The sequence below is a fragment of the Rhinatrema bivittatum genome, chromosome 3 (genome assembly GCF_901001135.1).
Source record: "Rhinatrema bivittatum chromosome 3, aRhiBiv1.1, whole genome shotgun sequence".
NCBI classification, from domain to species: Eukaryota; Metazoa; Chordata; class Amphibia; order Gymnophiona; family Rhinatrematidae; genus Rhinatrema; species Rhinatrema bivittatum.
The window spans coordinates 369,940,395-369,954,928 of record NC_042617.1 but is presented as its reverse complement, the minus strand read 5'-3'; the positions used below and the strand labels follow the sequence as shown (position 1 = coordinate 369,954,928).

At 45.8% G+C, this 14,534-nt stretch overlaps 1 protein-coding gene across 1 annotated transcript in view; it reads right to left on the bottom strand.

The window, feature by feature from the left end:
- LOC115087862 (pentraxin fusion protein-like) overlaps positions 1-13,782 on the bottom strand; it is an 82,954-nt gene extending 69,172 nt beyond the window's left edge. Inside the window, exons 1-2 of the mRNA XM_029595528.1 lie at positions 13,645-13,782; positions 12,944-12,991 (exon numbers count right to left, since the gene is read on the bottom strand). Of these exons, the coding sequence (XP_029451388.1) occupies positions 12,944-12,991; positions 13,645-13,696 (100 nt within the window). The 5' untranslated portion in view covers positions 13,697-13,782. The remainder of the gene's footprint in view (positions 1-12,943; positions 12,992-13,644) is intronic.
- Between the last annotated feature and the right edge of the window lie 752 nt (positions 13,783-14,534).

The window sequence follows — 14,534 nt, the reverse complement described above, 5'->3', positions numbered from 1 at the left end:
GTTTCCACTGCGGCCTTTCCCTCCGGTAGTTCATTTATTGTTGACATAAAGAATGAGGATATCTGAGGTTGAGTTGGGCCCGGTAAGGGAGACGAGTCTATAGCCTCCCTTATTTGGACCTTCTGCTTGGTGTGAGGCATTAAAAATTAGAAGCAATATTATCTCCCTCTTTATGGCTAACTCTGATTATTTCCCTATCTAATGTCTTTCGGACAGAAGGAAGAGAGAGGAGTAATGAAAAAATTTACTTACTAATTCTTCAGTCACTGGAAAGTCATAATAAAGGCCGGAAAATCAAAATACTCTAAGAGTCCAGTCAAAGCCGTGCGGCCCTTTGGCGCTCGCGGCTTCGGCTGCGCACCGGCGTCATCCGTGCGCTGCAGGGGGAGTCCGGTTTTGACCTTACCGGTCCCTCCCCTCGATGACGTCAAGGGCGCGACAGACCCGGAACAAGGGTGGGGGCTCTCCTCACCCTCCGAGGCGGCACAGTCAGGCAGGTTTCCAGGAAAGAAATACAAGTAGGGCTGGGATACCTCCTCACCCCAGGTAATCCAACTCTCCTCTCTCACCTCGTCTGCATGCCTCAGGGGGGTCTGGTTTTGACCTTACTGGTCCCTTCCCTCGATGACGTCAAGGGTGCGACAGACCCAGAACAAGGGTGGGGGCTCTCCTCACCCTCCGAGGCGGCATAGTCAGGCAGGTTTCCAGGAAAGAAATACAAGCAGGGCCGGGATACCTCCTCACCCCAGGTAATCCAACTCTTCTCTCTCACCTCCCTCCATCCCTAACTTTTGAACCTATACTTTCCACATTGCTGCTTTGTATGAGTTGGTGCATTATGCAGTCTCTTTCCCTCTGACTATATTCATAACCAGGCTAAAATCCCACCTTTTTTGAGCCAGCTCTCCAATCTTAAATCCTGTATCTCCCTAATCATAGTTTTGTTGATTTTGACTATGCTTAGTATTAGGACTACTGTAACACATGTTGGGTATGGGCTTGGTCCTCAGAAATCCATGAGCAAGCTAAATTACAATTTCTTAGCTTTCAGACAAATGAATCTAGAACCAGTGGATTATGCATCTCTACCAGCAGATGGAGATGGTGTAAAGCTGACAACACAGTATATATAACCCGCCAGTATTCTCCGTCTCCAGCAGATGGTAGAAATGCATCTCTCTACTGGGGATTGCTTTACATTTTAGAAGGAGAAAAGAAGAAAGACATTAATTTGCCCTGCTCTCCTGTGGTGATACCTTATGGTCCCTCCCTCAGTTGAGAATTCCTAAGTTGATTTCCGTGGACCCTCAGATGAGTGCCTTGGTCCGGTAGCTGTTTTTTTAATTGGCATGGACTTAGCTGTAAAAAAAAAATAAAAACAGCTGAAAGGCAAGCGGATGCAGGAAGCCAAACACTGTGGTGATAGTCCTTTGCCCTCTCCCTCCACAGCTGGATTTTATACTTAGCTGAGATGGACTAAGCTCTGGTAAAGGGGTAATTTAAAATTTTTGTGAACAGAAGAGGAGTTAAGTAGGAATTCCTCCACCCCCCCCCCCATCCCAGCCTCCATGCTTGGCAAGCGATCCGACAGTCATTCCCACCTCCAGAGGCATTCGGGGAATAGGGGGCATCCTGGTGGGTTGAGCACCCCTTGTGGATAGGCCCCGCTCCAAGGCTCATCTGCTTTGCCACATGGTAGGCTGTGGCGGCAATTTTGTGCCTTTTCTGTGCACTGCAGACTGTCCTCTTCAGTTCTGTCAGATCGCATTTGTGCACCTTTACTATGTGGTCCATTGTGCGTTCTGATTGTGCATCTTGTTGGGTACCTGGTCATGTGCCTAGTTGGGCACTTAGTTAGGCACATAGGTGTGCCTACCGAGTCGACCAGTTGTGCACGCACGCATGTGCTTTTTATGTGCTTTATCTGAGTGTCCTGGAGAGCTCAGTTTGGGCACTTATTTAGGCACAGTGTTGTGCACCTAATTTCTGGTTGAACTATTGAGAAAGGTATTAACAGTTTCATAGCGCCTATAGCTAAGAAAACTAAATGCCTTGCTTTATGTGTCACTAGTCATATTTGGGCTTTTCAACCTGGCATCCCGCGAAGCTGGAGAATTACCTCCTGCTGATTTTACTAAGCTTGATTCTTCCCAACTGGATGTGGGAATGGTTAAAGAGCTGCCAGAAGTGTCACCTGATTTTGGAGCTCCCCTAACTGGTTCATCAACAGAGGAAGATAGTTCAGTGGCACAGATCAGTTGCCTTCTGATTTTGGCATGGATCCTTCTACCTTTTCTTGGGTAGAATTTTTTCAAAGACTGCACTCCTTCATTCAGGCGCAGTCCCCGACCCTGGCCAATTTTCACAAACCAGAGTCACAAGCAGTGAAATCCCGCAGTAAGTGTCGGAGTATGCCTGGAGCTGGTCTTCCCAATAGGGACCCAGATGGCACAGATCCTTAGTCCCTGGAGGATGGGGAGCCATAAAGAACTATGTTGAGGTTCTTTCATAGAGATGAGTTACTGACTTTGATTTCCCAGACACTGAAGATGCTGGGAGTACCTGAGCCAAAGAAAGCTCCCATTTGATTTCCTTGCAAAAAGCCTCATGCTTCTTTCATATTAAAAATTAATTGATCTTGAATGGGCCACCCCAGAAGATAATTTTAAAGGAGGTTGAGTCTTGGAAGGACTCTACCCCTGGATCCAGGTGCAAAAGAGCTATTACATTTTCTGAAGGTGGATACGTTTGTGTGTGTGTGTGGACACAAAGAGAACGGCTATCTCCGTAGAAGAGGGGGGAGTGTCCTAGGACAGGAAAATTAAGGCTATCCTTAAGCAGGCCTTTGGGGGAGCTCAGTTGGGTCGTGAATCTGGCCAAGAGCAATCTTCAGTCATCACAGTCACTGGAGTATCTCAGTGTTCAATTTGACATGAAACAGGGCAGGGTTTTCCTGCTGGAGGATCGTATTTGGAAGCTGATGGCACAGGGGCATCTATTGACGAACACAGTACGCCCGATAGTGTGGTCCTATCTTCAGGTACTTGGAGTGATGGTGGAGACACTGGAGATAGTGCCACAGACAAAGGCACATTTACGTCCTCTTCAGCATTCTCTGCTGTCTTGTTGGAGTCCACAGTCTAAGGACTATTCGATTCGGCTCCTCCTGCCAATGGAGGTCTGCTCTCAACTACAGTGGTCGTTAAAAGCAGATCACCTAAGAAAGGGAGTTTCCCTAAGATCATTGGACTGGCTAATACTCAAGACAGATGCGAGTCTCCAAGGCTGGAGAGCTCAATGTCAGGAATGGACGGTGCAAGGGTTCTGAAGTGCAGAGGAGTCCCTCTGAAACATCATTCGCCTGGAAGCCCGTGTAGTCCAGTTGGCATGTTTACATTTCAGTGACAGATTGCAGGGGCGTGCGGTCCGTATAATGCCGGACAATGTAACAATAGTGGCTTACATCAGTCAGCAGGGAGGAACCAAGAGCTAGCAAGTGTTGCAGGAAATAGCCCAGCTTATGGATTGGGCGGAAGTGCCTCTTCAGAAAATATTGATCTCGCATATTGCAGGGAAAGACAATGTGAGGGTAGACTTTCTTACCAAACAGAGTGTGGACCTAGGAGAATGGGAATTGTCAAACAAGGTGTTTCAGATAATAGTGGATCACTGGAGCCTTCCTTTGATGGATCTATTGGTGACTTTTCACAATGCAAAGATTCCTTGATTCTTCAGGTGCAGTAGAGATCCAAAGTCCTTGGGCATCAATGCCCTCATGCTGGAATGACCAGAGGACAAGCTGCTGTATGGTTTTCCCCTGTGGCCCATGTTAGGCAGAATGATTCGGAATATCGAGAGGCAAAGGGGGATGGTGCTTCTGGTAGCATCAGATTGGCCCAGAAGACTGTGGTATGCAGATTTATGAAGACTGCTAGTGGACTCTCCCTTCCAGTTTCCGGCACACAGGGATCAGTTGTGGCAGGGACTGTTTCTTCTCAAAGATCCGAGTTGATTTTTGTCTTATAGTTGCTGAAGCATGGGGATTGCCACCTTGCTATGAGCAAGAAAATTCTACATTTCCTTAGTCTACATAAGGTTTGAGGCTTGGTGTGAAGATCGAGGAGTTCTTCCTCATTCACTGAAGATCCAGTTAGTATAGCTGTGTTTAAAAAAGGATTGGATAAGTTCTTGGAGGAGAAGTCCATTACCTGCTATTAATTAAGTTGACTTAGAAAATAGCCACTGCTATTACTAGCAACGGTAACATGGAATAGACTTAGTTTTTGGGTACTTGCCAGGTTCTTATGGCCTAGATTGGCCACTTTGGAAACAGGATGCTGGGCTTGATGGACCCTTGGTCTGACCCAGTATGGCATGTTCTTATGATCCTGCTCATTTTGGAATTTTTGCAGGATGACTTGAGTAAAGGGTTGGCCCTTAATTCCTTAAAAGTGCAGGTGGCTCCTCTTGCCTGTTTCCAAGGTCAGGTGAATGGTGGGCCTTTGTCGGCTCATCCAGATGTGGTCCGATTCTTGAAAGGAGTGAAGCATGTTCGTCCTTTTTTGTAGTTACCAGTGCCTTTGTGGAATCTTATTCTAGTTTGGGATTTTTTAGCAGGCCCTACTTTTCAAACAATGCATAACCTTTCCTTGAGGTTACTGATCTTGAAAATGGTGTTTCTTGTGAAAATATGTTTGGCACATTAAATATCTAAACTATAGGCCTTGTCTTGTCGGAAGCCATTTCTATGAGTGATTCTGGTGGCAATACAGCATTCCTTCCTTTTTTGCCAAAAGTGTGTTGGATTTTCATTTGAATCAGTATATTTCCCTGCCATCTCTAGACAGGGTGAGAGATGCCGAGGACTATTGCCTGTTACGGCCCTTGGATATAAAAAGGCATATCTTGAGATATTTAGAGGTTTCTGAACCTCTCAGAAGGATGGACTGGCTGTTTATTCTCCTTGGTGAGAGTAAACAGGGAGAGCCGGTGATGCAAACTACCATAGCCTGCTGGATTAAGTCATGACTGCATATCTAGATGCTGAGCAGCCATTGCCTAGTCAGGTTAAGGCTCATTCCACTAGGGCTCAGGCAGTGTCATGAGCGGAATTTAGATTGTTGTCTCCCGATGTCCTCCTTAAATAGCTTTTCCAGGCATTATTGTCTGGATGTACAAGCCCGGAAGGACACAGCCTTTACATATGCGGTTTTGACTGGACCATAGTACAGTCATATGAATCCAACTTTCCGCCCTTGGCAGCTGATTGATTGTGCTATAGTTCTCCTGCATTTTTGTGTGTTGCAGGAGGTACTGTATTTCTACTTTAAGCAAGCATAGCACACAGTGCACTTTCTTCTTGGGTTCTATCTGAGAAGGTTGTTTGCGAGACTACCTCAGCTCTGCCAGCCTGTCTTGCCCCTATCAAAACCACAGGGACCAGACTACCTCTGTTCTGCCATCCTGTCTTGTACCTATCAACTTTCTGCCACTCTGCCTTGATGCCATACACCAGATGATTCTACTCCTTGTGGTGTTCTTGCCACTAACATGGTTGTGTGTTGATGCTAGTTTTTCTGCTGCTTTGTCCCTTTATTGGCACCTTGTGGTTTTTTCTGACACCCTTTCTGTTTGCTATGTTCCCCCTTCCTTGTGCTGTAGGATGTTGATGCCACTTGCTTGCCACTTTGCCTGTCGTGCTGCCTTCAAGGGTTCATGCAACTGTTATTGGTAATCTCTTCTGAAGCTATGGTGTGTTTTTGACACTCTCACTGCTGCTTTGCACCTCTGTTAAAGCACTCTTGCCACTCCTGGTAGCCCTTTACAGTGCCTTAGGCTATTCATGCCACTTTGCCACAGTCTAAGTACCTTGGAGCTCTTTTCTCGTTCTGATGATTGCTCCCCAGAAGTTTCATCAGAATTGATAAGAAAACCCCAATTCTGCAGCCAAAAATAGGCTGCAAATACTTCCCCCATTGACTTTAATGGCAAAATGAAAAACAAATGAAACTAATAAACTAATTGGTTTTTCCCCCTATGAAAGTAATGAAACAAATTTGGGTCCCAGCGAAATGAAAAATGAAATGAAACAAATTTTTGCCTTCTGCACATCCCTAGCTCCCGGGGTGGCCTTGCTTTGGCAGGACTTCTTCTTCACCATCACAGGAATGAGCTCCCGTGGTGGCCTTGCTTTGGTGCCAGACGGGATGGACTCCCCTGCTGCCTGTGGCTTTCCACCTCTTCTGCTGCCAAGCAGGATAGCCGCTCCAGGCGGGCTGGGATTCTGTTACGCCTGTCGGTCGCAGACGGCTGTGACCTCTCATGCTCACCTCTTTTTTCTTTTTTCCTTCAATTCTGGGAAGAGTGGCAACCTCCGCCAGTCAACGCCGACCTCCCCGGGACGGTGTGGGCGATGCCGATCGCCATCTTGAACCTGGAATCACCTAGACGAGGGCACGCTTTGTACACGTCATGGCGGGAACCTCGGGGACGTCCCCTCCGGATGACGTCAGCATGATGCCGTACTTAAGCCAACCAGCCCTCTACACCGATGAGTTAACAAGGAGTTTCATCATTGCTGAATCCACTCTAAACTGGAGCTCCTGTTCCGGACTTCCCTCTGGGTAACTGGACACTTTGGGTACCCGCTCCTCGGGGCCCTTCCTCGTTCTCGACTATCCGCTCCTCGGAGGGCCTTGCTACCAAGGGAACTCTCCTGTTCTACAATTGACCCTCTCGTGGACCTCCACCTGTGAGTACTTCTCAGACTTCTACGAGTCAAACATTCACTGAAGCCTTCCTGGTGGGTTACCCCGTACCCCGGGCCACTACCACTCCTGCTTCGGTGAAACCTATTACTGCATAGCCTGAGCTACTGGATATCCACACTACAGCTTCCAGTTACAGTTCCGGGTTCTACATCTCAGTCTTCTCATCTCTGTGCAGATTCCTCAGCGTACCCCGCTCCGCGGGCCACTACCGGAGCTGCATCCCTGAGATCATCCATACCTACAGAGGGAACATATCGGCATAACCCGCACTGCGGGCCACTACCAGATCATCAGCTGTGGTATTCCATTGATATACCTTCTTGCTCAATTACTGTATTTACTAATAATCCCGCTTCGTGGGTTCCACTTTCTCTCCTCATAATAAAGTCTCTAACTATAGCCTTGTCATACGCTGCTGAGACCACGCCTGTTGCTGGTGAGGCTCACAGGGCTCCTCCCTGTGGGCAGAGACAATGCTCATCTCAACTCAAGGGTTCACATCTACCCATAATCATAATAGATTCCCTGCTCCCAGGGCCGGCGGAAGCACTAGGCGAACTAGGCGATCGCCTAGGGCGCTGAGCATTAGGGGGCGCCGAGCCGCTGATGGCCAATGGCCGCCGGTGGACGTCATCCCAATGGCGGCTGAGCGGTGAACTCAATGCAGGAACTTCTCCTCCTTCCTGCCCGCGCGCCCCGGAAGAAAAATGTTGCCGGAGCCGCGCGGGCAGGAAGGAGGAGGAGCATCAGCCAATGCAGGAACTTCTCCTCCTTCCTGCCTGCGCGGCCCCGGAAGAAAAATGTTGCCGGAGCCGCGCGGGCAGGAAGGAGGAGGAGCATCAGCCGCGTGCAGAAGAGGATCAGCGCGGCTCGAGAAGACCGGGGCCGCTGCAGAGCCCATCCTGCAGTGGCCCGTGAAGAGGAAGCCCAGAGGTGAGAGAGAGACTGAGGGTTTGTACAGTGTGTATGTGTGCGTGTATGAGATGAGTTGAGAGACTGTGTGTGTGGGAGTGAAGGTTGCTGGCAAAAGAAAGAGAGGGGGTCTCTGCCTTTAGTGTATGCATGTGTATGAATGGGAGTCTGCCTGGTGGTGTGTGTGTGTGAATGCATGGGTGCCTGCCTGAGGGTGTGTCTGTGTATGAGAATGAATGGGTGTCTTCCTGGGGTTTGTATGTGTGAGAATAGGTGCCTGCCTGTTTGTGGTGTATGTGTGTGTGTGAGAATAAATTGGTGCCTGCCTGGGGGTCTGTGTGTGTGAGAATGAATGTGTGCATGCCTGGGGGATGGGGAGGGAGTGGTGTGAAAATGAATGGGAGCCTGCCTGGGGTTCAGTGTGAGAATGACTAGGAGCTTGCCTGTGTGTGTCTGTGTGTGTGTCTGTGTGAGAACGAGTGGGAGCTTGCCTGGGAGTGTGTGTTTGTTTGTATGTGAGGGAGCCAGTGAGAGTGCGAGCATGAGTGTGTATGAGAAAATCCAGGGGCGTAAGAGTTTGTGTGGGGGTGTGTGTGGAGGGGGAGAGAGTGCCTTAGAGCCTGAGTGTGTCAGTGTCTGTGAGAGCGAGAGGTTATGGTTGGGTATAAGAGCATGAATGTGTATGTATGTGACAGTGTATGTGTGAGAGAGAATGGACATGTGAGTATGTGTGAGAGAGAGAGGATAACCTCCTAATCCTCGACAATATCAGGGTGACTGGAAATCAAGAGCTCCCATGTATGGACAGCAGGGGCTTTTTAAAATCCTTATTAGTTTTAATTATTGTGTGTTATTTGATATATGTACTGTTTTGAAATATTTTATTGGTGTTTGGGAAATTGTAAAAAATGTATATGATTTTAATTAATAGAAATTCTATTTATCAGTAGTTTTAACATATTCTTTTATTAGTATGGTTTTACTATTATAACTGATGCTTTATGTTTCTTGATTTTATTTGTTTTATGAGGAATGGTTGTTCTGTTTTTCCATTGTTAATACACAGAGTCTGACTTCTTGGGGTTTCCATTTCAGTTTTTTCTAATTTGTGCTCCTTTATTTTGTATTCTGTATTTGGTGAGGGTCTGTCTCTGCTCTGTGTGTGTGACCATGATGAGAGATTCTGCCAGCATGTAGTGTCTGTATAGAGATCTATAGCAATCGGGTTTGTTTTGTTTCCTCAGTAGGTGGTGTATTGGTATTCTAGGACCCAGTGTAATATTTACCCTTGCTTATTCACAGGTAGGGTTATTGTTGTTTGAGTCCTTGGTGTTATTACTGTTATGTTACGATGGGATTGCAGTATAGATTTTGAGTGTCTTTTTTGCGGGGTTTTGTGTTAGTTCACAATGTGCCTGGCAGTGGAAGGTGTTTGTGCTGCTGTTACTGTGAGGTGACACCAGAATTTGAAAATATCTTTTAGTATGATGAGCTGTAAGGGAAACATCCAAGCTCCATTGTTTGGGGGAATTTCAGTGGATGCACAGAGTTAGAGAACTGGAGGTGCAGGATTTATATTGACATTCTGTCCCTTCCTATATATTCCAGACTTCACTCTCATAGCCATATAGAATTAGTTGAATGAGGCTATCAAATAATTTTATAGTAGTTTTACTAGAAGTGTGAAACTGGCCAGCTTTTTAAAATAATGCAGAGGACCCTTTGGGGTCCTCTGCATTATTTTATTATTCCGGTTTGCTTCCTTTTTTAAACAACACTTTTTTTTATAACCAATTTTAAAGCAGGATCCATGCTATAGAGGTGGGTGTGATGAAGAAATGTCATTTTGGCTCCCCCCCCCCCAAAACAAATTCTTCTGTCTAGAGATGCCACTGATTTTCTGTGGCACACAAATGCATTGGCCCCTGGGCGCCGGAGACCCTTGGTGCGCCACTGGGTGCGAGCCATATGGGGCCGCAAGTGGTGGCAAAGAGGAGTGGAGATTTGGCGGCCGCAAGCAGTGCCCAATCTGCTCGCGACCCAGAAAACCCCAGTCAGCGGGCGTGATTGAGAATGAGGTAGGAGTCGGGGCCGAGACCGGGGGGGGGGGGCGCAAGGAAGAAGGCTCGCCTAGGGCGCCAAATCCCCTTGCACCGGCCCTGCCTGCTCCCTTGACACCCTCTACAGCCTGGAACCCGGGGGCCTTGGCCCCCCTACCTCCCCCTTGCTACAGCACTGGGTGGGACAGTAGGCGGTCTATAAAAGTATCTCCCACAGGCACAGGAAAGAGTTATTGTGAGTTGTAGTTTCTGAGGGGTAATACTGAGATCCCTGGCTGAGGATTCTTGGGGATTCTTGAAGGAAGTTTTGAAGCTGAAAGTTCTGAGTGTTGTGTGAAGGAACTGAAAGACAGGAAGGGGCAGCAAGGAGCTGTGTGTCCTAACATGGGCTGCCAGGCATGTTTCTGGGGAGGACGAGGATCCCTCTGCAAGAAGACAGGAAGAACAGGGAACTTCTTCTCACCAGAGGAAAGTGGGAGATTGCACTTGGGCTACTCAGTGAAATGTAAATAATTGGAGAAATCTTCTTGTCTGTTCCTTTCTGGGCTGAGCCACAGAACACCAGTGGGAGTAGAGCTACCGGAGACTGACTGACATACTTTGCATAAGAACCGTGCATTGTGAAAGTGTTTTGGAGAAGAGGGGTTTGTTTTTCCTTGACCGTGGAACTGCATGGACTTTGTTTCTGCACCTGCTGATATTACTGCTGAATTCTACTGATTTTTCTCAAAGTAAACTTTCTTCTTGTTTGAAGCACAACTCAATATGGTCTGTGTGTGTGGGGGTTTTTTCTCTTGGTAAACTCTCTCAGTAGCCTTGCAGGAGTCTCCTTTCCCCATTCCTCGGGACTCTGAACAATTCTCCCCACCCTGGCTGAACGGTTCACAGCCAAAGGATCTCCAGGTCTGGGACATTGACCACCTGCAAAGGGGGTTTGTGTTACTTCACAAAGGGGCCGATGCAATAATTTTGCGCAGAAAGCGGGTGCTGAAGTTAGCGCCCGCTTTCTTAATGCACCCCCAGGTGCCCCCACCCCAGAGGCGCCATGCAATATTTAAATTAGGGGGTCGCATTAGCAAGGAGGCGCTAGGGTCGCTTGCACACCCCTAGCATCTCCTTGTTAAGGAGACTCCAAACTGAAGCCGAGTTTATCGGGGGTTGGTTTTCATAAATACCGCACAGCCAGGGGTTCAGGAAATGGACGCTAGTTAATTGAGCATCCATTTCCTGCACCCAACTGCTAGCGCAATTTTTTTACTGGGTTTTTTTTTGGGTTAAATTACTTTAGTTTTTCCTCCTACTTAATATTGCAATGATATTAAGTCGGAGGCAGCATAGAAAAACATTTTTTTCTGCTTTTCTGTACTGGTTTAAGGAGTGCTCAGCTATTAACGCCTATACAACCCGCATCTGACTGCGGTTTATACAGTGCGCTCGGCTGAGCGCACTGTATTGCATCGACCTCCAAAGTGTTTAGCAGAGGAGGGATTTTGTCTTGCTGAGAAGTCACCAGTATTGACTTTTTTTTTTTTTGCATGTTGGGTTGTAACATCCTAGGTTTGTTCTGCATCCTCTTATGATTATTGCCATTTTATTGCAATTATGATGATGTCTGCCTTTCTGGAGAGAGGAATCATGAAAGAATACATTGATATTTGTTTTATTAGATGATTGATCAGAACTGATGATTATTATATGTTCTTTGTTTGCTTTTTACATGATATTCTTCTTGTGTATTTATAAACTTCAATAACTATAAAATAAATTAATACAGATTAATAAGGATTTTTTTGCTTGAAATAATTCAGCTAAAATATTTTAAAGTTTCACTCCTGATGCATGACGCTGTTGCAGACTACTTGGAACCTACTGTCAGATACACACCAAGGCATTATTTATTGATAAGAATACAACTAGTAGGGCTCAAACCTGTATGCCTACTACCAACCCATGTTAAACTTGCCCCCCCCCCCCACAAAAAAAAATCAATTCTGGCTATGCCTCTGTGTGGGAGGGGATGATGTTGTGTTTGGGCTGTAACAGGCTCTCTCCTTGTCCCCTCCCATCCCCCATTTTCTTGTGTGCTCAAGCAAACTGGCATGCACTAAAGATAAACAGTATCTGTGTGAGTGAGCCAAAAAAGGAAGGTATGTGAGACAAAGCGGGGATATGTGAGACAGAAAGAGTTGGTAGGTGTATGAGTGACTGTGAGAGAGAGAGAGGACTTGTGAGATGAAATGGAGGGAAACAGTGGGTATGAGAGAGTGGGACGGAATGTGAGAGTGACCATGTAGGAGACAGATTGAAAGTGAGGGAGTGACAGCATGAGTGTCTCCATGACAGACTGTGAGTGTGTGTGAGACACTGTTCCACTGCCTTTTTCACTCATCATTTTCATGGTCAATATTTAGTACATATATATATATATTTATTTACACACACACACAAAAATATAGATCTATCTAGAATTCTAATTTTAGTTTGCTTGTAATGAAATGGATGTTTCCCTAATGGTAGGGATGGAAATTGTTAAAGTTTTCCAGTCTGTTCTAATGGAATGTTACTGGTATTTTTTTTTTATATTTGGGACCATTTGATTGTGTCTTGATTTGTGCAGACTTTTCTAGTTTATAAGACAAATATTGAAAGTATAAAATAAATAAATAACAGTCCTGTGAAAAGACACCGGTAAAATGTTGACTTCCTGTGTCCAAGTGTTCAGAATTTTCACACTTGAAAGTTGGCAACCCTACTAGGCCCAGAAAGTGGAAGGAAGAAGAAGAGGGAGAGGAGGCAGAAGACAGGAGGCCTGCTTTTAGGGAAAAGCTGTGCTGGAGGCAGCAGGAATGGAGGGACGAGTTATAATCACTGGGGGAGGTTTTGAGGGTGTTGGCTCATTTTAAACTTTAAATGAACAGCAACCCCCCACCAATCACCAATTTTAACGTATTTCACAAAACAAAACCCACAATCTAAAAATAAACGTTTTAAATTGCGTAAGAAACAAAACCTGACTTCAGTGAGTCGTTTAACCTTCCCGTGCTGAAGCTTACACTATAAGTTCTGTGGGGCAGTGACTTTTTAAGGATGTGATTTTTCTCATCTAGCTCTGTGAGCACAGACTGTCTACATTTAAATATTATTATTCCATTATTAGACTGTGTTTATACATAATAGTGCTGAAAGGTATTTTAACCTTACCTGCAGGCGCATTCCTTGGAAGACTTGTGGATCCAGCTGCAGGAATTCCTGACAGATAATTCAAAACAGCCATTAAGTGTTGCTCTGCATACAAGTGAAACTTACTGAGAAACAAATGCTCTGATTTTATTGGCCACAGTTTCCTCTGGGTACTGACATACATTGTTTGCTTGTCTTCATATTTAATCCGTTATATCTCTTAATTGCAAGGGGACTGTTTTCCTGGTTGCTGGTCTTCTCTTTCTGTATACTGCATGGACATTCTATGACGTCCCTTACCCCCGACCTCTAACACTGCTGTCCAAGAATCTACAAGTGTAATGCAGACTGCATTATAGATAAATGTAATTACTGTATTCTGTTTTGCCATGACCTGCTTTGGAGATAGTGCATGACTCTTGTCAAGCTTTATATTGTGTTCTCATTTCCACTTTCTCTCCAGGATGACTGCAGAGGTGATTTGTCTTGCTGACCAAGGGCTGCCAGGGAAGTCTCCTCTGAAGATGAATCTTTCAATGCCATACATGCCTATGGGGCCACCTTTTCAGTGAGCAATCATCCCCTCTCTCTTCTCAGGAGTTTATCACATCTGTGATGAGGTTGAACCCCAGCAAACCCTGGCAAGCAAGATGCCTGAATCTTGGGACTCCTGGCTGCCACATCATCAGACCGATTTGTATTCTGAACTTTGCTGTACTAACCTGCAGCAGCATATAACCCCAGGAAGAAGAGCAAAAGGGACGGCAGCAGCATGCTCCAGTCAGTTTTCAGGGACCAGACCCACTGTAATATCTTTCACGACCAAATGCTTCAGATTTGACTCCAACCCATCCTTTATATGCAGTTCATTCTCCAAGCACACGTGAACGGTACTTGCGTAATGGCACAAATATGTCAACAAAGATTTCTAGAGTCTACCAAATTAATTTTTAACCTGTACCCCTTTGGCTCTTTCACTTTCCACCTCTGTCTCTCTTATAGCCTTTACATCGCTGTTTTAATCTCTCAGTCTCTCTCTCTCATTCTCTCTCCTTCATTATCTCTTGCTCTATCTATTTCCCTCTCTTTCTCCTCCCGCCTGTGTCTTTCAGAATATCTTTCATTTCACTGCTGAGCCAAGTATAATATGGGGTCATTTTCAAAGCTATTCACGCAGGTGCAAAGTCTGTGACTAATTTTACCTCTGGGTTTAGCACCAGTTTTCCAGAGTAAAAAGCAAGAGCATACTATTAGTACTGTAAAATAAATAAAATAACAAATAAACTCTCCCTTTAAAAATTGCCTTGGGAAAAGGTAACCACAGAGATTTGCACTTTTTTCCATGAAAACAGTATAGGTAGCGTGGAAAATGAAAAAACTATGAGCAGTGTTCCCTCCCCTGACCTAACCCCCAACTCCAAGCCCTCCTACACTTTGCCTGGGTGAAAGTTTGCGAGTCGATCCCCACATACTTTCACCCGGGGAAAGGATGGGTAATTTTCAGACAGCAGATTTACCCAGGCGCACGGCTTTTGAAATTTGCCTTGATAAACAATTATTTAAAACTGTTTTTTTTCCTAAATATGAATCTGACTACATTGCTTACACATCA